The 23,911-nt window shown below is 46.3% G+C and overlaps 1 protein-coding gene across 2 annotated transcripts in view; it reads left to right on the forward strand.

The window, feature by feature from the left end:
* The window catches only part of ADCY2 (adenylate cyclase 2), a 433,285-nt gene that overhangs the window by 402,811 nt on the left and 6,563 nt on the right, over nt 1-23,911 (forward strand). For both annotated transcript variants that reach the window (XM_082380318.1, XM_082380317.1), the window contains exons 21-23: nt 6,492-6,638; nt 8,385-8,492; nt 21,789-21,903. In XM_082380318.1, the coding sequence (XP_082236444.1) occupies nt 6,492-6,638; nt 8,385-8,492; nt 21,789-21,903 (370 nt within the window). The remainder of the gene's footprint in view (nt 1-6,491; nt 6,639-8,384; nt 8,493-21,788; nt 21,904-23,911) is intronic.

A 23,911-nucleotide genomic window follows, 5' to 3' on the forward strand; every position in this document is an offset into this window, starting at 1 on the left:
TAGAGCAGTACCTGGCATGCAGGAAACACTCAATTTTAGTCATCTTTGAAGCAAATATCCCAAACTTACGCAAAACCTGAGAACACTGCCTCCTGGAACTTATCAATATCTGTCAAGGGAGGCGCCTTCCCACAGCTTTTCAGGGCCTGACTAGCGTGGACAACAAAACACACACAATCGCTTTGCGCTGTATCCTTATCTGACGACATCACCTCCTCTGCTCCCTCTCCGTGGGGGGGCTGAGCACCCACAGCTTCTGAATGCAGAGGCTGGACCAGGGTTATTTTTAGAGCATGCGGTAGACAGGAGTGTGGCTTTCAGTCCCACAGTAATGGTTAATGTTCCATGGTTTTCTGGAACATTCCTTGGAAACATGACCTATGACCTTGGCCAGGACCCATGTTCACAAAGGGCCTTTTGATTCTCCTACCCGCCGCATGCACATACAGAGGAAACTCGTTTTCCTTCAGAAATACGGAGTAAAGAATGATTTAATCACAATAATTCCAAAAAGATCTTTATTTCGATTTAAAGCTGTTCACTGCACCTGTGTTCCGGGCCTGTGGGCAGAGAGCTGCCGTGTCCACCTTTGCAAGCTCCTCTTCTTCCTTCCCCGGGGCACTGGTTTTACTCAACACATCCTCAAGCTTCTCCATCAGCTGCTGATGTCCTGACCAGGTCCGGGCCCTCAAGCCATTCAGACCCTGGTACAGAGCTCTGTGGTCCAGACAGAGCCCGCTGGTTTACAAAGCCTGCTCTCCAGATGGCTGTGTTTTGGCAGGAACATGTCTGAAAGGTCCCTTGAACAGACGTCCCAGCTAGCTTTTGTCACTTGTTGAAAAGACTGCATTTTGTCGCCCCTTTGCCGAGTCCCCGGTGGTCAGGGTTATGTGTGACTCTGAGCCACGCAGCCTCACTGCGGGAGAGCTGAGGCTTGATCAAAACAAGACACAGACGTCACTGCGGTGCAGGGCAATTCACCAGACACACAAACGCTCCCCCTTCTCAGCGAACCTCCCAAAGCCCAGGCAGCTCCCCCAACGCAGTCCTTACAGAGTCAGGCTAGAAAGCCACAGGTTTTCAGAGATGCTTTTGTGCTTTCTAAAGATCTGACTCCCCTGAATAAATTAGGCGTTAGCTGACAACTGGGGACCGAGGGGGGATGTGAAAGATGGGAGCTTCTCCTCCTCACTGTGGCCTGAGTCAGCAGGAGAAAGCGCTGGTCCCGGAGTTTGGAACCCCAAGCTAGTGGCAAGTTCTGGCCATTTCCTAGGGCACACCAAGCAGACGTCCCACACCTGGGTGTAAGCAGCACCAATCACACTTTGTTTTCCTGTCCTTGTATTTGCGCTGTCTCTCCAACTGGACTCTAAGCTCCTTAGAGCAGGGCTTGCGTTGTCCGTCTCTGTGACCCCATTTCCTGGTATGAAGCCTGGCACATGGCAGGCCCTCATGGGGGGCTGTGCGTGCCTGTGTGTCTATGTAACAGCACACTAAAGTGAATGTCAGCCCATGACACCAAGAGACAGTAGGTGTCATGTTCCAAAGGGGCTGCTAAACAGTGTGCAGAACTTACAAATGCAAGAGCTACACAACTCTCAACCCTTCACTCTCAGGGACACGAGGGCTGGGAGAGTAGAGGTTGGAAGAGGGATTTGGGACAGAATATAGTGAGAAGCGAGCCCCCTCCTAAAGGGACATGGGGAATCCTCCCTTTACCTCTTGCCTCATAAATAGACCATAACCACTCAGCTTGGGATGTGTACCTACGACTTGGGCCCCTACGTGGTCCTGGGGCAGCAACTCCATCTGGGGGACACAGATGACGTGTAGGTTCCTAAATGCAGAGGGTAGGGGCTTATTGGAGTGTCTGGTCCAAGAGGGTTGGGGGCTGCAGGTGGGGATGTAATGGGACTATGAGGGTTTGGGGGGGCAAAGCTTGCTGAATGTTTCCAGGGACCAAGCCGGAGAAAAACAGTTGGCATGGGGTCATTTTAGATCCTGTTTTGAAAAGCTGCTTGGAGGGGGGAATGGGCCCCAGCAGAGAAAGTAGAAGACTAACCAGAAAGCCCGGGGCAGAGAGAGTAGTCACAAGTAGGAGGGGAGTGCGTGGTCCACATCAGGAGAACCTTGGCAGGACGTCCCGTGTTGGGGGGAAGTGACGGAGAGTCTTCAAATAACCCATGAAAATGTCCCCCAGGTTTAAGTTCCCTGGGAGCATGATGTAATTAATGGAACGTGTCCCTCCTCCAACAGACCCTTCTTTCTTGCCCTGTTCTCCAGCCCTGGGTGCTTTGGAAAACCTGGCTAGCCAGCTGGGGAGGGTCAGAGCAGAAACATGAGGAGCAGAGGGAGAGTAGAAGCCAACCGTGCCCCCTTCCCACCCTGCAGACACTCCTCCACCGCCCAGCAGGCCCACACTGGGGAAGGAGAAAAGCCACACATTCCACTGGGATCTGAGTTCTGACTTCTCGTTAAATCGGATACTTAAAGTATTGATAAGAGGACTCCTGTTACCTGAGAATGACAAGAAGAGTCATGGGGTTGTCCCAAGTTTTCATCCAGAGTTGGGAAAGAACTGAAGTCCCGCTCAATAAACTGAAAAGGACAGTGCACACAGAAATGCAGCTGCCTTGTGATGATTTTGCCATAACTTGAGCTTGTTTTGCAGAATGGCGGCATGTGAGTGAATGTTGAAATGGCATCTAAGCTTCCACTTTTTTTTTTTTAATTTATTAATTAATTTATTTATTTTTGGCTGTGTTGGGTCTTCGTTTCTGTGCAAGGGCTTTCTCCAGTTGTGGCAAGTGGGTGCCACTCTTCATCGCAGTGCACGGGCCTCTCACTATCGCGGCCTCTCTTGTTGGGAGCACAGGCTCCAGATGCACAGGCTCAGTAGTTGTGGCTCACGGGCCTAGTTGCTCCGTGGCATGTGGGATCTTCCCAGACCAGGGCTCGAACCCGTGTCCCCTGCATTGGCAGGCAGATTCTCAACCACTGCGCCACCAGGGAAGCCCTAAGCTTCCACTTTTAAAGCTCAGCAAGATTCTTGTTGGCAGCTATGTTCTGGACAAGGGTCACCCGTGCTAGACCCTGAATTCCAAAATCTCCTCCAAGGCTTCCTACCTGCCCTACCCTCACCCCAGATTCTCTGGAAGTATAAGATAAGCTCGGGTCATCAGCCAATCAGCTTGTGGTTCCCTCTGGCCCCAAGCGCAACCCAAAGACCCGAGGGAACCTCTCATGAGTTTAGGGTATGGTTCTAAGCCCTGCACGCTTCATTAGCGCTAGTGAATTTGTAAAGCTTCCCATTTGTGAAGTTTCCCTGATTCTCAAGGGTAGCCCTGTGGAAGCCCTGAGTCAGGAACTAGGGGGTCAGAAATCCCCACTCACCCTTAGTGTTTCCTCGACGCTCCAAGTGACCCATTTGTCAGAGAGGGTGGGTGAGCAGTTTGCAGTCCAAGGCCCCAGTAGCACTCGTAGCCTGTGGAGTGCCAGAGCAGGACTCCAGAGATTAGGCCTGGCCCCTAAGTCAGTGAGAGCCTTGGTGTGTCACCAAACTCCCCTGAATTAACAATTCCTCATTTGTCCTGTGATTCTTAATCAAGACTGCACAGCAGGAAAACCCATGGAGTTTTACAAAAAGATGCACATGCTTGGAGCCCACCCCAGGGGCAAGGTTCAGTTGGTCTTTGGGCAGCCCAGGTGTCGCCTTCTTGAAAGCCCCATTGGTGACTTTCCCAGGCATTCCTATTTGAAGACCATGGAATTAAATGACCCATCAGACCTCTTCCAACTCCAACAACCTAGGTGTTCTGGGGCAAGAGTTCAGAGGACAATTTTGAGAGTGTCAACCTGAGGATGTTTTATTAGACTCCAAACCAGTGTGGTTAAAATCAGCACTCATATCCAAACTGTCAGTCAGTTCAGTCTTGCATTTCCTTATCTCCCATCCCCAGATACCCTTAAAGACCCTAGGGGAAAGGAGAAAGGCAAAGTGACGTGACCTACAAGTGAGTCGAGACCCCATGCTGCCCCAGGTGCAGGCAGCACAGTCTGTGGTCATCCAGGAAATGCAGGGTAAAGTATAAAGTGTAGCATTTATAAGAGTGACCTCTGCATCAGACTTGGTAACTGTGACCTTGGGAAAGTAATGTAACTGTTCTGTGCCTCAGTTTCCTCATCTGTAGATTGAGAATAAAAATACCAGCTTCCTAGGACTGTAGTCAGGGGCGAGTTAATGCTGCTGGAGAGTTCAGAGGGGTGGGCATCTGGCATGCGGTGGGCACTCAGGCAGTGCTGGCGATTATTGTGTGTATTCTCGTCATCATCGTTCCCCAGACGGTCACTCTGGCTGATGTCAGCAGACAGCGGGGAAATGCAGGGTACAGAAAATATATCCTTGCCTTGCTAGATGTACCCCTTTTCCTTAAGAGTGGAGAAGTCAGTGGAGTTTATACTACTTTTATGAAACTGCCCTTTTTAACTAGAAGAGGCTTCTAGGGGCTTTTCACTCCCCTGTTACCCTGACACCCTGGCTTGGTCAGCATTACTGGAACCTAAGCTTGGCGATCACACGTGCCACAGGTCGTCGTCCGAGGATATGAGTGTTCACAAAAACAACTTTTCAGAGAGAGGAAGTATAGGTCTGCACAAAGAGCCAACTCAACCATACTGAGAGCAGAATAGAAAAGAAAAACCTTGATTCTATTGTTCATGTATTTAATAGAGATTGGCAGGCAGTAGCAGAAGGCAGTACAAGGTGGTCGGCCCTGAGAACAGGAAGACGACACAAGTCTATCTTTCCCAGGAAGTGGTTGTGACCTGCCGTGGGTTGCCATTGCCCCGATGTGTGTGTCATGAGACCTCAGCGGAGGAAGAATGGCTCTTCTGAGAGGCCACCAAACCTTGGAGTTACGGTGCTGTTGAAGTGCTCACTCCCTGCTAAGGGATTCATCTGAGTGCCCCAGAGAGCAGAGCACACTGGTAACATCTATGCAGGGTAGATTCTCTCCCTCTGCCAGGCACACAGGAAACACCGGCCGCTAGCTTTCTTTCCTCCACTCAGAGGTCGCCGTCTTGTGTAATAGAACTCTCCTCACGTTTCCTGGCAGAGGGAGTGTTTCCCGTGATGCAGGGTGCCCACATTGGCACCTGGCCGTTCTGCCCGGGACAGGCCATCCAAGGGCCCTGATGCACCAGCACCGGTGAGAGAGCAGATCCTCCCGCCCAGGACCAGCCCCCATGCCCACATAATAACGCTTCCTTTATGAAATCTCCACTGAACTTGAAGGTCTCACTATATGCTGGGGAAAATTATGTGTGGAGACACCTTGAAATTGTATTTACAAGACATTGTAATTTTCCTCATGTCTATGGGTGAAACTATGAGCTATAGTTTAGACTTTTAGTTTAGACTATAGTCTATTTAAAAACAAAAGGAAATCCCGAACAAGTATTTCTGGTGTCTAATACAATAGAATAAGTAGTCTGGGGAATTTCACTAGTTCTCTCTGGTGTAATTAAGAAGTAACATGAAATGGAGGTATTTGTAGTGAGGTGGATGGAGTTAGAGTCTGTCATACAGAGTGAAGTAAGTCAGAAAGAGAAAAACAAGTACAGTATGCTAACACATATATATGGAATCTGAGGGAAAAAAAAAAAAAAAAGGTCATGAAGAACCTAGTGGCAAGACGGGAATAAAGACACAGACCTACTAGAGGATGGACTTGAGGATATGGGGAGGGGGAGGGGTAAGATGTGACAGGGTGAGAGAGTGTCATGGACATATATACACTACCAAATGTAAAATAGATAGCTAGTGGGAAGCAGCCACATAGCACAGGGAGATCAGCTCGGTGCTTGTGACCACCTAGAGGGGTGGGATAGGGAGGGTGGTAGGGAGGGAGACGCAAGAGGGAAGAGATATGGGAACATATGTATATGTGTAGCTGATTCACTTTGTTATAAAGCGGAAACTAACACACCATTGTAAAGCAGTAACATGATGAGTTTCATCCGCTCCTTTCAGGAGACGCTGAAGAGGAAAATTCTTGAAGCCTCCAATCCAAAGAATGTAGCCATAATGAGTCACTTTAGGACAATATAGTAGCTTGGGAAATCATCTTGTTTCCCTTTAGTTGTTAAAAGAATGTTGTTGTTGTTTTTTCCTAAGTGAGAAGTCTATGGTCTCTTGTAATTGTCTAAGGTAGAGATGGCAGAGAGGGGTAACTGGAAGGGCACCTCATACTAACCGGCAGTGACAGTGGGAGTGCGGTGTTGACGCTTCTGAGCCTGTATTCAGCTCACTAGAAGCCTTCACCTGTGATCAATGGCCAAGTGCCTAAAATGGGCCTGGGACGAGGGTAGAGCAGGTGCAGTGGACACTGGGTGATTTCTTTACCAGTCTTAACGTAAAGAAGCACTTCCATTGGGAGCGTGTTTGCTTAAAAGCTTTCCTAGTGCTCATCCCTTCCTCTTCTCCCGGGCAGGATTTATACCACCAGTCCTATGACTGTGTCTGTGTCATGTTTGCCTCCATTCCGGATTTCAAAGAATTCTATACAGAATCGGATGTGAACAAGGAGGGCTTGGAATGCCTTCGGCTCCTGAACGAGATCATTGCCGACTTTGACGATGTACGTACTTCAGAGTTACCCTTGATGGGCAGGGGTGGCCCCAGTCCCATACTTTGGCGTTCCTCTGGACTGGCACATTTGAAGTTAGTCCAACATCATGGCATATCTTAAAACTTGTCCTCTGACAAAATTTCTGGTGGTTGGCATTAAGCTTTTTGCTCGATTTAGGTCACTGACTAATTTTGGTGAGGCAAACACATATTATTTTTAAAGTGAATATGATTTCTATAAACAACTATCAAAATCTGTTCAATAAAATATCTCTCTAGCATGCCCATGAATTTTCTTGAAAGGCTTGAACTCCAAGGAAAATACTTGCCCATCTCTTTATACATAAAAAAGATAGTAGATTATTTGCATGTGTGTCTGTGCAAACTCCAAGGTCTATGTCAGATATCAATTTGAAGTGTACAAGGATGGCATGCTTTATTATTGAAAAAGCAATATGAATGTGGTAGAATATATTTTAGAAGGGACAAAGTATACATCTTAGATATTGGAATAGGTGTCATTTTTCAATTTTCAATTTTCTGCCTACAAAGGAAACAATGCACTTTGTTTTCTAGTAAGAACAAACAGACCTCTGGTTTGAAAGATATTGTTGGTACACCATTTTTAACAATATTTTGCAAATATAGGAAAATTGACATCAGTGAACATAGGTTCATCATGATTGATGGAATTTTGAAATACAGTGATGAAATTATATAATATGATGGTTTCAGGCCAACGTTCTAAATGTCTTGTGGTACCTGTGCATTTCTCTGCTACCACCACTGTCACCATGAGGTTGACTCAAGACTCATGGTGAAGTAATGACAAGTAGAGATTTTCACTATTGTGCAGGGTTCATAGTGGAAAATGGTGGCACATTTCCTCCAGCTGCCCCTCGGTAAAATAAATGCTCTCTAGTACTAGTGACCGTTCTTTCAGGTTGGATTGCTCATGGAGATGTGATCGTGGGATTTGCTCACTTATCTTCGATTCTCTGACGTGTGATCTTGAACGAATCTCCTCTGAAAGCAGGAGTACCAAGGAAGGGTCTAGAAGATGTTCCCAGTCTTCTGTTCATACCTTTGTCCTGCTGAGCAGATACAGAACCTTCCAGAGTTACCTTCATTTGCTCTCTCCATCCAGTCTTTCTCTTTCCTACAGCTTCTTATCTTATTTTTACCTTTCCTCCATCCCACCCCAAGGTCTAATGTAGTGGATGAGGAGGAGCCCAGTAGGAAACTGATTACTGGTGCCAGAAACTGGGACAAAAAATATTAGGGTCAGGGCTGATGGGAGGGGCCATTCTAGATCTTTATTCCCTCCACTCCAGGTTTTCAGAGGGCAAAAGTCAATCCTCAACACTACAGTTGGTCATAAATCACCCTCACCATGCAGGGAAGACCTCACTCTCTGAATCATGATTTTGTATTTAGGTCTTTCAAACACAGAGTGGGGAAATTTATTTGAGGCCATTATCACTCGCATCATAATTTATCCTGTTTCCTTCACTAGCAAATTCTGAAAGGTAATTCATGTTAACTGGAAGTAAATCATTATACTGCATATCTTTCCAAGGACATGCCCTTTGTGAGATGCATGAAGTGTTCTTTCCCCACGATGCCCAAGGTCGAAGGGTGAATAAGCAGTATCATGTTCCTGTGACTGAGCTAGGATTTGAGAATGTCTCTAGAAAATGCTTGGCCTTGGGTCAGCACCCGACTGAGTAACTGTGTGATTGTCATTGCTCCCCAGCTGCTGTCCAAGCCAAAGTTCAGTGGAGTTGAAAAGATCAAGACCATCGGCAGCACGTACATGGCGGCGACGGGTCTGAGCGCCGTGCCCAGCCAGGAGCACGCCCAGGTACACACGTGTCGGCCACACGCAGCACACGTGAGCCTCGGCTCTGCCCACGGGTCATCCTGGGACCAAAACAGTCATGCAGCGACCCATACACTGTATTGCAGGCACAACCCAGACCTCAGTGATTAAGGTCTCATGAGAAAAGATGAGAATTCTGGAGGCTTCTGAGGGTCTGTTCACAGAACTTCTTTCTCTGGCAGACAAGGTAGAAAAACAACAACCAGTCTGGTAGCTGCTTGATACCAGATAAATATACAAGAAAGTTGATTAGAGCTGTTTATTTAAAGGTGACTCATTATGGGAGGGCCTCTGGCCTTTTGATTTAAAACAACGTGGTCAAAAACATGCTGACCACCCAGAAATTTGGTTGAAAAGGTGATTTGGTCAAAACTGAGTATCTTCAATCAACTAGGGTTTTTGAGGGGGGTTTTCTGTTATGTTGTGTCTTGTTTCTCTGAATGTGTGTGTGTGTGTGTGTGTGTAGATATGCTTTGTTTTTGGTTTTGGTTTTCTTTTGGCCATGCCATGTGGCACGTGGGATCTTAGTTCCCCGACCAGGGATCGAACCCGTGCCCCCTGAATTGGGAGCTCAGAGTCTTAACCACTGGACCACCAGGGAAGTCCCTAGATATGGTTTGTTAACTTGTGGGTCAATAACAAGACCCCTTTCCCCTCGGGACAGTGGGCTCCCTGACAGGCACTGGCTTGTTTGCCGCGGGGCAGAGGTGGTGGGTACAGCACAGAGGGATGAAACTTACCAGAGCACAGCTTGCTGGAGGTGTTTGGATTCCCCCAAAGAGAGGAAGAGCTCAGCCATTCCCCGCCCACCGTGTGTCTAGCTTCCCCCCAACCCCGCCACCTCCCACAGGCAACCAAGAGAGGGACAGAGGGGCAGCAGCTTGCGCAGACAGGGCCTACCCCCCGGAGCATCAGGAGAGGGTCCTCTTCTCTCTTAACATTCGTGGGCAGAGACGAGAACATGAAACGTCGGACTCAAGATTAACCCTAGCGTTTTTCTGAGTGAGTGGGGTAATATATGTCCCTTCTACTCAGGTGTTGCTTCCAGATTATTATTTTTTTCATGGGTACGAATTACTTTAGTAATAAGGGAAAAGTAAAACAAACAAGCAATAAAAGAAAACTTAGAAGAATCTTAAGTTTTGAGCAGTACCGTTCCAAGCAATCTTGACGCCTGACAGAAAAGGAAAAATGGGCACCCCTGTTTACATGGTGTTGTGTATCTTTCAGGGTTGGGTTTTTATTGCCAGAACATTCAAGTGTTGAAAAACTATTGGAAAATTGGACAATAAAGGTATTAAAATGTATAACATTGTTTTAATTCTAAATATCTTATTTTTACCCAAGACAGAACTAATTAGATTTTTACTGTCCTGGCTTTAATGGAAGAAAACTTAATCCTTTTCAGCATCTTTAATGTTCTGAAAAAAATTAACCATTAAAAATAACATAAAATTATGTACACAGGGACAGACATTTTTCCTGTTGCCTCGGGCTCTAAGACGCCCAGCACAGCACTGTCAGAAACTGTCTGATTAGTGAGCTCAGCTGCCATAATGAAGGCTGGGCAGCTTCAACCTCAGAGATTTATTTTCTCACAGCTCTGGAGGCTGGAAGTCCCAGATCAAGGTCCTATGGGATGTGGTTCATGTGAGGGCTGTCTTCCTGGCTTGTTGCTGGCTGCCCTTTTGCTATGTCCTCACAAAGCAGAAAGAGAGAGATCTCGTGGGTTTGGCTTCAAGATATGAATTTGAGGGGGATCTGTGCAGTCCACAGCCCCTATCTTTCTTTAAATTTCAGTGTTTTACTTCTTTCTGGATTTTTCTGCATTAATTTTGATTTTCTAAACATCGCACTAGGATATTGTTTCTCATGATTGCTGAGCTTTTCGGTGCCCCCTTAAGTTTTGCAGCTGAGGTGAGTGCCTCACTCTTCTCACCCTAACCCCAGCCCCAATTCTGAGGCCTCTCAGCTGACCTCCTCTTGTGGACCATTTAGGGCACTTGACAAAATCACACCTGCTCCGGAACTTAGCTAGTGACAGCCACTTACGGAACCCTTGGCAGGGATGCTCAGAGGCACGTGAAGACCCACTCAGCATTCAGCGTCTGTGCTGGGCCCCTCCTCCACCACCCCTCCATCATCATCCCTCCATCATCCCTCCTTCGTCCCTCCATCGCCCCTCCATCATCCCTCCATCATCCCTCCATCACTCCTCCATGACTCCTCCATCATCCTACCATCATCCCTCCATCACCGCTCCATCATTCCTCCATCATTCATCCATCACCCCTCCTTCATCCCTCCATCAGCCCTCCATCACCCAACATCACTCTTCCATCATTCCTCCATCATCCCTCCTTCATCCTTCCATCATCCCTCCATCATCCCCCCTGCATCCCTCCTTCATCCCTCCATCATCCCTCCTTCATCCCTCCATCACCCCTCCATCACTCCTCCATGACTCCTCCATCATCCTACCGTCATCCCTCCATCACTGCTCCATCATCCCTCCTTCATCCTTCCATCTTCCCTCCATCATCCCCCCTGCATCCCTCCTTCATCCCTCCATCATCCTTCCATCACCCTCATCACCCCTCCATCATGCCTTCATCACCCCTCCATCACCCCTCCATCATCCCTCCATCATCCCTCCTTCATCCCTCCTTCATCCCTCCATCACCCCTCCATCACCCCTCCATCACTCCTCCATCACTCCTCCATCATCCTACCATCATCCCTCCATCACCGCTCCAACATTCTTCCATCATTCATCCATCACCCCTCCTTCATCCCTCCATCAGCCCTCTATCATCCCTCCATCACCCAACATCACTCCTCCATCATTCCTCCATCATTCCTCCATCATCCCTCCTTCATCCCTCCATCATCCTTCCATCATACCCATCACCCCTCCATCACCCCCATCACCCCTCCATCACCCCTCCATCATCCCTCCTTCATCCCTCCATCATCCCTCCTTCATCCCTCCTTCATCCCTCCATCATCCCTCCATCACTCCTCCATCATTCCTCCAATATCCCTTCTTCATCCCTCCCTCAGCCCTCCATCACTCCTCTATCATTCCTCCATCATCCTTCCTTCATCCCTCCATCATCCCTCCTTCATCCTTCCATCATCCCTCCATCATCCCTCCATCACCCCTCCATGATCCCTCCTCCATCCCACAATCACCCTCCATCATCCCTCCATCATCCCTACAGCCGGGCTTCCTGGTCCCGACTCTGTCACCACCAGACCCTGGTCTCCTGGATCTTCAACAAATGGCTCCAGGCCTCTCCTCCACCTTCCCATAGGCACAATTTTTGGATGGCTTGTCCTTATCCACTGCCTTTACTTTTCACCTTCTCCTTCTTTGCTAACCCTCACCAATGCAGATGTCAGAAATTCCACTCCTAAAGATCAGGAAGTACTTCCAAATTCCAAAATCCAAGTCGGATTTGCATTCCCCAAGCGATCATTCTCTGTGTCCCGTCTGTGGCCTCTGATATAGCCAGCCATCACCTTCGCCCAGAAGTCCTCTTCTCCCTCAGCTTCTGGTTTCTTCTCTTTAGTGACTCCTGCCTGAGGCCTTCCTCTGTGGACATTTCCATGTTTTTTCCCCAACCCCTCCCCTCCATCAGGGATCTCAGCTAAGACTTGCTCCACCAGCCTGTGTATCCGACCGCTTACAAAACCATCGTCCACCTTCCTGACCATTAGGCCAAGCTTGGAGCTCACGTTTCCAGCTTTCCACAGACACCCAGCTTGCTAACAGCGCCCTCACCTTCCTCTCGTCCTCCCTACTCCCAGAACAGGGCCCCCACCATCTGCCTCCACGCCCCTGCTCTGACCCGTCCCCTCCCTCTCCCTACAGTTTCCTCATCGCCCTCAAACGTGCACTGTGCGTCTGTGCAGACAAGCACCAAGTGCTACTCATACACCCTCCAGGAGGGGTGCACCCACCATCTGCATCAGAGGCCCTGTGGTGGGTGCTACACATGGTCTCCGGACACCCGAGGGAGGGGCTGGAAATCTCCATTTCCACAGGTGATTCTGATGCACAGGAAGACACCCTGTTTTCAGATCTCACCCATCAGCCGTGCCAAGGCTCCCACTTTCATAGGAGCCTCTCCTGCACGCTTACCTGAGGCTCTTTGGCCTCACCTGACCCCCTGTGTCTAGATCCTATTTCCTGTCCTCCCACGTGCTGCATATCGTTTCCTGCTTTTGTTTAGACGTGTGTTTCTTATCCAGCATCCAAATTATAGCAGGGGCCCTGTCTTATGTGGTGTTCCCCAAAGTCCCAGCAGGGGGCGCTGAACAGAGCGATTGCCCATGTCTGTTCAATGAATGATGGAGCAGCGTGTGTCCACCCTGCTTCCCAGCCCAGCCTCTCGCTTCCTTCCTGCCATTTTACAATTCTGCTCCTCCCAATGCAAACGCTCTCCTTTTTTTTTCTCCTAACATTTTCAAAAACTTAATAAATGCCTCCTGAGGCTTTACTTTTAACAAGCCTAGGAGGCACCCCAACCCGGGACCATTTTACAGATGGAGAAACTGAGGCACAGCAGTGCAGTAACTTGCCCAAGGTCATAGAACAAGCAGCCATAGAGCAGGGCTATGGAGCAGAGCTGCATAACCCGGGCACTCTGGGTGCAGGGCTCACCTCCCTCCGCCCACAGCTCTCGTGCTGCTTCACCCCCTCCTCTTCTTCCCCAGCCCCCCACCATGTTGGCTTCTGCACCCACACGTTTGTACGCACACCATTCACCCAAGCACTCCTTCCACGGGTGCCCCATCCCTTCTGCCCTCGTCACTGGCAGCCACAAAATCTGCCTTCTCAGCTACCCTTGAGCTGCATCCTGACTCCTGACAGCCACCACTGTTAATACGTGAGTATTTACCTTCATGGCAGAGTGGAAGGAGCGTGGCTTTCACGTGAGACTGCTCATCCCTTACCATGGTAGCTAAGCTTTCTGCAAATTAGTGTCCTTTTATATACAGTGGGGATCCCACTCATTTCCTGAGGCTGTGGGGAAGACATTAATATGAAAAATGCTCCATGGGCAGAGTGGGTAATAAAAATGCTAATAGCGGTAATAATACAGTTATGGTTTGTACACTGTTTCACGTATGGATACCATTGCTTCCTCCTGCAGAATAGGTAAAAGGGTTTTTGGACATAAATGAAATATGGCATCAGATCCATGCAGGGAGCTTTTACTCAATACGAGCTATTTTTATTTAGAACATTTAATTAGAATCTCGGTAAGATCATCCTAGAAATATTTTGAAATTCAGTGAAAATCTGAAAGGAAAGTTCATTATGTTTGATTGGGGTCATAGCATGCTTGAGAAATAATAATATGGATATAGTCTTTATGAAAAAATGAATGTCCCTTTTGCCTTTTGTAGCCTACCTACTTGTCTCTCTAGTTAAAACCCAAAAACTTTCCATTTATTGTTTACAAACAAAAAATTTTCTATTTATTATTTAGCCAAATATTTAGTTTGGCAACAAAACATATTCAACACAGCCAGATATTTAGTTTGGCAAAATATATTGGATTTCTCAAGGATTCATGTGTTTTTCTTAAATCCAAAAAGAGGCAGAGCTGTCTGGATAGAAGAAGTCTTTTGAAAGTCAGCTTTTATTTGTAATTACCTCCACATTTTCTACATGCCGACACAGGCTACTTACCCACTGGGAAAACGAATGCACAGGGGTCTATCAGCACCTAGTCAGAGCAGGGCTTTCTATCTGCCTTTGTTTTGCTTCATTTGTGTTATCGTAAGTGAAACAACACATTCTGATTTTAAGCTTAAAGACAACATGACTAGATGGTTGGTTGTATTATGTGTAACAACTGATTGTTGTTGTTGAAAGAAGCAGGCATTTTCAAAAAATGAAACATTACATGGAGAACAGGCTTGCATTCTGACCCTGCTCTCGTAATCCCTGGAGCATGCACCTGAAAAGTACATGTTCCACGCTGGAATTCAGGGTTGATAGAAATGGGGAGCTTACACACCCCAGAGGCGCTTCATTTTAATGTCAGGACTTCACCACTTCCCAGACCCATAGCAGCCCCCTGCTCCTTCCCAGCCATGGCCTTTAGACCTCAAGCCATGATAGCACACTTGTGGTTACAGGTATGTTTTTCTTGACTTATGTAGACTTCTTGTAAAAGAACATCTCACTAAAAAATAATCATCTCAACTTTCTCCTGAAAATTGGTAGATCTCCTGATCTTCATTCCTGATGACAACAATCACCAGCTGAGAAGCAGCTGCCCCATCTTGGCATGTTCTCCCCAGTTTGCCACACTCCTCACCCCTCCCTATTGCCTCATTCCCTCTGCTGCACTCTGGAGCCTCCCCTACTCGACCTCTGAAGGAACTTTGCCTGCCCTATCATTAAGGAAGTCCGTCCTTCATGCCGGAATCAATGATTAGGGTCATCGCTGGTCTTAGCAATTATGTAAATTGGTTTTGATCTTTTTAATACAAATTTTACTGAGAACTTAAATATGTCAAAACCAAAGTACAGAGATGAAAACTTTCATGTAAACCCATACTTTGATTACACTATTGCTGTGATGAGCCATACCTCTAGTTTTATTCACAATTTCAAATAGAGTGATGCCCATTGCCAGCGACACTTTGGAAGAAGTGACTTGTGGTGCCAGAAAAATGGGGGGAGGGGAGAGGCAGAGAAGCAAGAGGTAACAGGGAGCTTGTATTCCTATCAAGGTATGAGTGCTGGTGCTCGTTAAAAATTTTTAAGCTTTGTATTATTGCTCTCTTTTTAATTATTTTTATTTTAAAAATTTAAGTTATTTATTTTAAATGAGTTTTTTATTTTATTTATTTATTCTATCAGAACAAATTTGACAGCAGGTTGTGGGCTGAGGGTAGTTACTAGTTTGTAAGCACTACCTCTCACTCTGTTTCTTGCTGAGTTGGCCCCATAGACATACCGCTGTGGCTAGCACTAGGATTTCTCCATCATTCTTCTCCCTCAATCCCCCAAATAAGATCCCAGGCTCCAAGTGACCCATCTATGAGATTCCTACGCTTACTCAGTTTATTAGCAAAACCGAGCTGACCGACAAAACAATGAGCAATAAACATTGCCCATCCACGTTCACTGAGTCAGGCTAGCAGTTCTGTCTCTGCCTGAGTTAGGAGCTGCCTGGCTTGACTGTTCGGGATTTTATTTAGCTAGTAGGTCAACCAGCGTAGATTTTCTTTACCCGTTGGGGCAAGTGCCAATTACTTGTTAATGACTGCCCCTCTGTAATTGCCCTCCAGAGTTTATAGTCTGGAAAAAGTCATGCATGCAAACAGCAATTCCAATGCTGGGTAAGCCTGGGGATATTAGAGGTGTCTCAGCTGGGCTGCTATAAGAAATTACCATAGACTGGGTCACAAACAACATTTATTTCTCACAGTTCTGGAAGCTGGGGAGTCTGAGATCAAGTCTGCAGATTTGGCATCTGGTGAGGGCCCTCTTTCTGGTTTGCAGACGGCCGTCTTCTCTCTGTGTCCTTATTCGGTGCAGATGGAGAGCAGAGAGAGAGGAAGCAGCTCTCTCCTGTCTCTTCTTATAAGGGCACGAATCCCATTCGTGAGGTCTCCACCCATGTGACCTAATTACTTCCCCAAAGCTCCACCTCCTAATACCATCACATTGGGGATTAGGCTTCCTCATATGAATTTTGGTGAAACTTTAGGACATTCCACCAAGTTGAACAGGGAAGAAGTAAGGAATCATTCTCAGATCTTCTGCTGCCAGTTTCTTAGTAACTAAAGCATATGTTGAAACTCATAACCATAGTTACCTTTACTGGCAAAAGTAGAAAATAGTTTTGGTCTCTGCTGAAATGAAAAGCATTATCTCAGTGCTGTGTATTTTTGCACAAACACCAAAGCTATCGTTATGTAGGGTAAGTGGAGAGAGAAATGCCCTCCTACTTTAATGCTACTAATAGGAAACAAACACTGAAGGAAGAACCATCACTCTTTGCTATACACACTGAGAATCTCAAAGATACTTAACATTTCAGGCACTTAGATTGTTGTCGAAGCCATACATCAGTGTAGGTTTCTCAGTGTGTGGAATGGGGGGGAAGTACTAAACCAGGGCATAAAGCAATTCTTGCTGACATTTTCCTCCTAGAAGCTTTTCATGTCAAGCAGAGTGATGTGCTTCTCTAACCTATCATGAAGGAAACTAAATAAATCCTGAGCCTCAGGGATGCAGGCTGAACGTGTTGCCCATATGAATTCATTTCATCTTAACCACAACCCTATGAGACTGGTAGTTATTGTTTCAATTCACAGATGAGGAAACTGAGCCCCAGAGAAGTTAAGTGACTCAGCCAAGGCCATGCAGCTGATGATTGTAGAACCTGGAGCTGGACCCAACTTTGTCTGACTCAAAAGTGCTGGCAGTTATTTAGTGAACTTCCTACTTTCAGACAAGTAGTGGTCACAGTATAAACAATGAAAATAAAGAAACAAAGAAAATAAAGAAAGAGGTGAATGGAAGAAGCATATCCATGGGAGATGGACTTGGGAGCTGAGGAAGCAGGATGGAGGGGGCTGTCTGAATCTCAGGTTTCCAGTTTAGGGATCTGAAATTGATGACACCATTAGCAAAAGTAGAAGAGTCAAGAATAAGAGCCGTTAATGGGAGATTAAATAGAAATAATAGTTTTAGACTTACAAGTTTGAGTTTTCAATAAGACACCCAAGTAGAATTCCAGTCATCCACATGGGTGGTGGCCAGTTCCAGAGCCCTTAATGAGCAATGCTTGGATATAGTTTTCCATCAGCTGAATATCTCTTAGACACATCATCCAACACAGCTGTCACCATTTTAGCAGCAAGACTATCAAGGAAAAATGCTTACCTACTTGTCTACATGTATGTGCCTACTTTATTTAAATCTCTCCCTTAAGAAGCTTACAAAAATGGACACAATGCAAAAATATTTTTAAATTAATAAACTAACATGCAAGGAACTTGAAAGATAAGATAGAAACAAAAATGAGGATGATGCAATAAGATGAAAATCAGATAGCAAAAGTTCTGACCACGTTCAAGATGCACACGGGGAAGGAGGCAAGATGGTGAAGTTTATTTGTCTGATGTTAAGTATTGATACCTCAGCTTTCTTTTTGTTTCCATTTGCATGGAATACCTTTTTCCATGCCCTCACTTTCAGTCTGAGTGTGTCTTTAGATTTGAAGTGAGTCTCTTGTAGGCAGCATATATATGGATTTTTTTTTTTGTAACCTATCAGCCACTCTGTGTCTTTTGATTGGAGTATTTAATCCATTTACATTTAGAGTAAATGAAGATTGAGGACCCTGGAGTCAGATTGCCCACCTGCAAAGCCTGGTTATTCCACTTACACAAGTTATTAACCTCTCTGGGTTTCCCTTTCTCATCTGCATAATGGGGATAAAGACAGGCATTCTTTCTTGGGAATCGTTGTGAGGATTAAGTACATGCATACATACACTATTGCTATTAATTGTTCCGAAATTTCCAGCAGCCAACACAAGTGCAGTGCTTTAGTGTTCATAAGGTGAGATCAAATCACTCATTCATTAATATATTTGAAGCCAAGCTACATCAGGCTGCAGCTGGATGCTCCACTGGGTCCCTGACCCAAGCTCTAACAAACAGGCCCTCATAACCATTAGGATGGGTCTGTAGTGAACAGTGTGCTTGGTAACTTCCTCATGGAACACGGTTTAACACATTGAGGGGGGAGGTTGTTAGCTAGAACATCTCTTAATGCATATTTTCATCAAATACATTCTTTGGTAGAGTGAGATCAGGTGGAGAACATTGCATCCAGTTTAATCCAAGTTCACTGGATACAGAGGAATCCACAGATGACCCAGGAATCAGGCCATTTTCCATAAATATTATTTCACGCCTCTGAGTTTTGGTAAACACTGGGAAGCTGGGAGTTCCAGTCCTGTTCTCCCAAAGGTGCCTGAAGCTCAGATGCCCTGAGCTCCCACGTGAGGGCCGATCTCCATGCTGGGACACTCAGCTCACCTGGTTGGGGTGACTCCCCTTCAGAGAACTGTGAGGTCTGATCCGTTCTCCCAGGAGCCCCAGGCAGCAGAACTAAGTGCTCCTTAGACAGCGGTTCCGAATCTTCAGAATCAGACGAGCACCAACACAGCAGGAACGCAGTGGACGTTTGATGGATAGAGGAAGGCGAGGAGGAAAGAGAGGAGAAGCCGGGAGCAGAGGCTTGTGTTAATTTCACCTCGGTCAATACCAGTCACTTGGGTTATAAGATAACCTCAATAAACATGCATTTACTTTATGCCACATTCCCTGCAGGTGAAACTTGCAAAACAAACAGCTTGCCAGATGTGTTCCAGGAAACTGAATGAGTGGTCTCGCTGTGTAGCTAGAAGTCAGTTAAATATTTGGAGACGGGAGAAATTATTTGGATCATGGAAGAAAGAGCTGTTTCAGGCTGTCGTCAAACATTTATCAAAAGTTCAGTTATAAGGACTTCTTGAAGTGAACTGAGTCTTCTAGAGACTGAGCATAATCTTCTCTAGGCTTTACTAAGCCCGAATGAGTCCTTGACATTGGATTTAAACCCCACTCCCAGAGCTCAGTCTCTTCATTTATCACTGAGGTCACATCAAACCCGCAGTTGAAGCCTGGTGCCTGGAAACAGATTGGGCAGTCATTTATCAGGGAGAGAAGCTCATTTGCTGCACCTTTATTCTGTGAAAAGCAAACCATTTCTCCCACGGCCAGTCTGTTCTCCTTGCCAGGACAGTTGTCATTTTTATGGCACAGGATCCTGCCTGTTGATTTAACAGCTCATGCCTCCCGTCAAGGAGCGAGATGTTTTCCAACTGACTGCAGATACCTCCAAATCATGTCTTGCCCCTAAGTCATGAGACAAGAGATACTAGCAAGCTCTGATGGAAAAGTGTAACTGTTCTTAAGAAATGACTCTCTGCATTTCCACCAAAGTTAGCTGACAGTCTGCTTCGTGGTTCTAATATTTTAAATTGTTTGGTTTTGCTCCCACACTTCTAAGTTGCGGATTTATGGCAACAGTAGTATTTCATCCATCTTTTTCTAGAATGATACAATAATTCACTCGAGGAAAGGAAGGAAGAAATCTTTCTCTCTGAGCCAGAACTTTAATTCCTCTTCCCCCTTCATATATATATACATATATATACGTGTATATATATATGTGTGTGTGTGTGTGTGTGTGTGTGTGTGTGTGTGTGTGTGTAAAGTTTAGTGCAGTGGTCTCAATTGGGAGCAATTTTGTTGCCCAGGGGACGTTTGGCAATGTCTGGAGACCTTTTTGGTTGTCACGCTGGAGGGAGAGAAGCTCTTGGCATCTAGTGGGCAGAGGCAGGAATCCTGCTCAACACCCTGCAGTGTGCAGGACACCCCCCAACAAAGACTGATCCCACCCAAATGTCAGCAGTGCCCAGGCTGGGAGACTTGCCTTAGTGCTACCCCCTTCACTGGCATTATCAGAAGGCCGTGTGGGTCATTGGATCGCCCCCTTGCCGTGTTCCTCTTTCCCTTAGCTGTTACCGTGATTCTCTCCATCTTCCTGGCATCTTGAATGGGCGGGTTCTGTCCGTTTTCCTTCTCAGTCATCCCCACCGAAACCCTCAGAGTTGGTCTTTATCTTCACCCTCCGTGGAGTATGCCCCCCACCGGTCACCAGGTGCCTCCTCTTCAAACGCCCCCGAGAGCTCTCTCCACCTCTGATTGAACTCCTCTGGGGCCCAGGGGGGTGAACACCCGTCCCAGAAATCACAGCGCGAGACCCACGATGGCCCCGTGTTCTGTCCTCTCAAGTATTTCCAGGGTCCTTTACTGACCCCCGCCCCGTCCCAACTGAGGGCCTCCCCCAGGTCACCCCTCTGATATTTTGTTTCCGTTTCTTCCCTTGGGGCATCGCCCACTGCAGTGGACACGTGAATGATTCCTCTGGGCGTGTGCTCCCCACAGACCATCCCTGGCTTTGACCTTCCACCACCGCTGACGACTCTCTCTCTCTGCTTCTCCCAGACATCATGCCCCGCCCGGGTCCCCGACAGTCAACCGAAGTGCAGTCTCTCAATAGACGTTTACTAAGTGCTTCTTCTGCACCAGGCACTTGGCTGTTGTGTGTGTCTACAGGTTAACAGAACATAGTCTCTGCCCTTGTGGAGCTCACAAACCAGCCAGGGAGACCAAAGAAAGACGGAGAGGACGTCCATACCAAGAGCCTGACGGCAGCTCTGGGGCTGCATTTCAGTTCAGCCTTCCGAAGCTGTGTTCCAAACTATCCCATGCACCTAACCGCTCCAATAAAAGTTAATTTAATAAATAAGCAAGCAGATAAATAAATAATAAAATACGAGTATGCCCCACAAAACTGGGGGACCTTCAGGACGTGTAAATTAATACATTTTTATAGGTTATATACAAATACTAATAAAGAATCTATTTTTAGAATATAACCAAAAATAGAATTTTCAAAAGGATGAACTTCAAAAGTAAATACAAACAGAATAGGTGTTAACAAATTAATGGTAAATGTGAATTAGTAACAGGAAGCATAAATACAAATTGATAGTAAAAAGAAGTAGAAATTTCCACTTACCTTCATTGGAAATCTTGGACTTTTCCTTCAGCTCCATACGGGTGATAACTCTCTCTTCCTCAAGGGATAATAAACCACCCAGGGACCAGTAAAGGCAGAAAATGGTTAGCCCCTGTATAAGTCTGCTCAGGCTGCCATAACAAAGTAACACAGACTGGCAGCTAAAACAACAGACATTTATGTTCTCACGGTTCTGGAGGCTGGAAGTCTGAGATCAAGGAGCGGACAGGGAAGGTTTCTTCTGAGGCTTGTCTCCTGGGCCTGTAGAATGCCACCTTCTCACTGTGTCTTCACATGGTCTCTCTGGTGTGTCTGTGTCCTAATCTCCTCCTCTTATAAGGACACCAGTCATACCAGATTGGTCACACTAATGACCTAATTTAATCTTAATTCCTTCTTTAAAGACCCTGTCTTCAAATACAGTCACATTCTGAGGTCCTGGGGGTTAGGGCTTCAGTATATGATTTTGGGGGTACACAATTCAGCCACAACACCCCCTCCCGCAAGGAGGCCAGAGGAAAGAGTGTGCATCCTGTGACCGAAGGAGCCTTTCCCCGCCTGCTGAGTCCTCACCCCCGCCTGCTGTGTTTGTTTTCCTTCAGGAGCCCGAGAGGCAGTACATGCACATCGGCACCATGGTGGAGTTTGCATTCGCCCTGGTGGGGAAACTGGACGCCATCAACAAGCACTCCTTCAACGACTTCAAGTTACGAGTAGGTACGTTGTGCAGATCTGGGGTGGGTTGTGGAGAAGGCTTGGCGTCAGGAACAGATTCACGGAAAGGTCGCCATCCTTGCAATGTTGGAGCAGTACAATGACAAATGCAGCGTTAGAGCAGCAAGGCTGGACGGCAGGTGGAAGGGCCCAGGGCAGCTATGAGCTCCTGCGGCACTTTTGTGCAAATTAGAAAAAAAACCCAAACAACAAAAACACCTGCTTTGGTTGCACGCAGGCTGCAAGCACTTGGTTTCAGAAGTGGACCCTGAGCTGGGTTTCAGTCTCTCCAGCCACAGTCATTTCTGCAGGTCATGGTAGGCGCAGCCTTCAGCCATGCCAGGAGCTGATGCAAGCTTGACTGTAAACCCCTCCATCATTTTATGAGAGTAGGACCCACTACGGGCTATAAGATGCATCCAGACTTCAAAGATGTAAGACTGTTTTTTAAAAATGCATCTTGGAATTGTTGGAATAGTCCCACACTCCTGGGGTCACAACCTATAAGAACCCCAACTGTGTCCTAAATTCTAACAGAGCTGGAGCTTTTCAGATTGAACGTTCAAATACCAGAGACAAAGCCAACTTTCTTCCAAAAAAAAAAATTCAAGTAAGTTCTTCCCTTGCTTTAAGTTGATTCTTGAGCATGTTTCATGCTCCCTTGCCTTTTACAAAGGTCTATCCAAAAAAAAGTGTGTTTTAAACCCTCAGGCCTGCACACACCGCCTTGTGACGTTTGCATGGTCACTTGCAGCCATTTGTGATTTGTAAGAGCTTCTTTGACCATTTTATGCTGTTCTTGGCAACGTATTTTGCTGCTTCTGAAAGCAAGTCCATATAAGAGTAGCTCTTTTAACAAATTCCATCTGAGTGGCTTTTCACCTCTCTTGCATACAGATTTCAACTTTTAAAAAAATCCCAATATTTGGGGCTGTTTTCTTCCTTTGGTGTTCATATGTTCTGAACTGTAAAACCCAGAAATATTATACATTTCTTGAGCAAATGGGATTCTCTTCACTGTATGTATGTCTTATTGTCAGCATCTGAACACATTTTTATTTAGACCTTCTCATCTGTGTGCCCAGTGGACCTTTATCTGGCTCCACCCGTACAAAGATGAGAAGGGCCAGGTGGGCAGGAAGCTGCCCCCATCAAACGTGGAGGTGGCCCTTTCACCTGGAGCTTTTCATTGCTTTAACAGCTTGGAAAATGGGCTCCTCAAACTTTCATAATATGCTCCTTAAAAAAAGAAATCAATTGCATGGCAGAATGACCCCTGTCAAATGGTCTTTTTTCTTTTAATTGAAGTACAGTTGATTTACAATGTTGTGTTAATTTCTGCTGTACAGCAAAGTGATGCAGTTATACACATATATACAGTCTTTTTTTAATATTCTTTTCCATTATGCTTTACCATAGGATATTGAATATAGTTCTCTGTGCTATACAGTAGGACCTTGTGGTTTATCCATTCTACATAGAAAAGCTTACATCTGCTGAGCCCAGCCTCCCACTCCATCTGTTGTCAAATATGTATGGACCAAAACAATATTGCCCTTCACTGCGAGGGGGAACGGGACAATTCTTTGCTAGTCATATCTGTTACATCAAAAGCCCAGGGTTCTTGGTCTGGACCATAACAATATTTTCCAGATTAATGTGAGCAAGTCAATGGACTTCCTTCAGTAGGTACTTATTGAGTGCTTACTTTACACTGATTATTGAATAACTATTAATATCTATACACTCACCCCACACACCAGCTCTTTTAGATTTCTGCGGAAGCCCAGCTCAGTGTTTCCGTGGCCTCTGAGCTTGCCTTTCCCCAAACCCTCCGTCTCTCCCAAGGGCCGCTTCCCAGCCCCATCTTTGGACATAGTGCCATCCAGTGGCGGTTCACGGTAGGAACTCAGAAGGGTAATATTAGCCCCTACAAAATCATGATAATAGTAAGAGCCAAATTTGCTCCTAATGTCCTTTTCCACGTGTCAAGCTGTAGAGTCGGTCAGTG

This window comes from Balaenoptera borealis, assembly GCF_965194805.1.
Source record: "Balaenoptera borealis genome assembly, chromosome: 2".
NCBI classification, from domain to species: domain Eukaryota; kingdom Metazoa; phylum Chordata; class Mammalia; order Artiodactyla; family Balaenopteridae; genus Balaenoptera; species Balaenoptera borealis.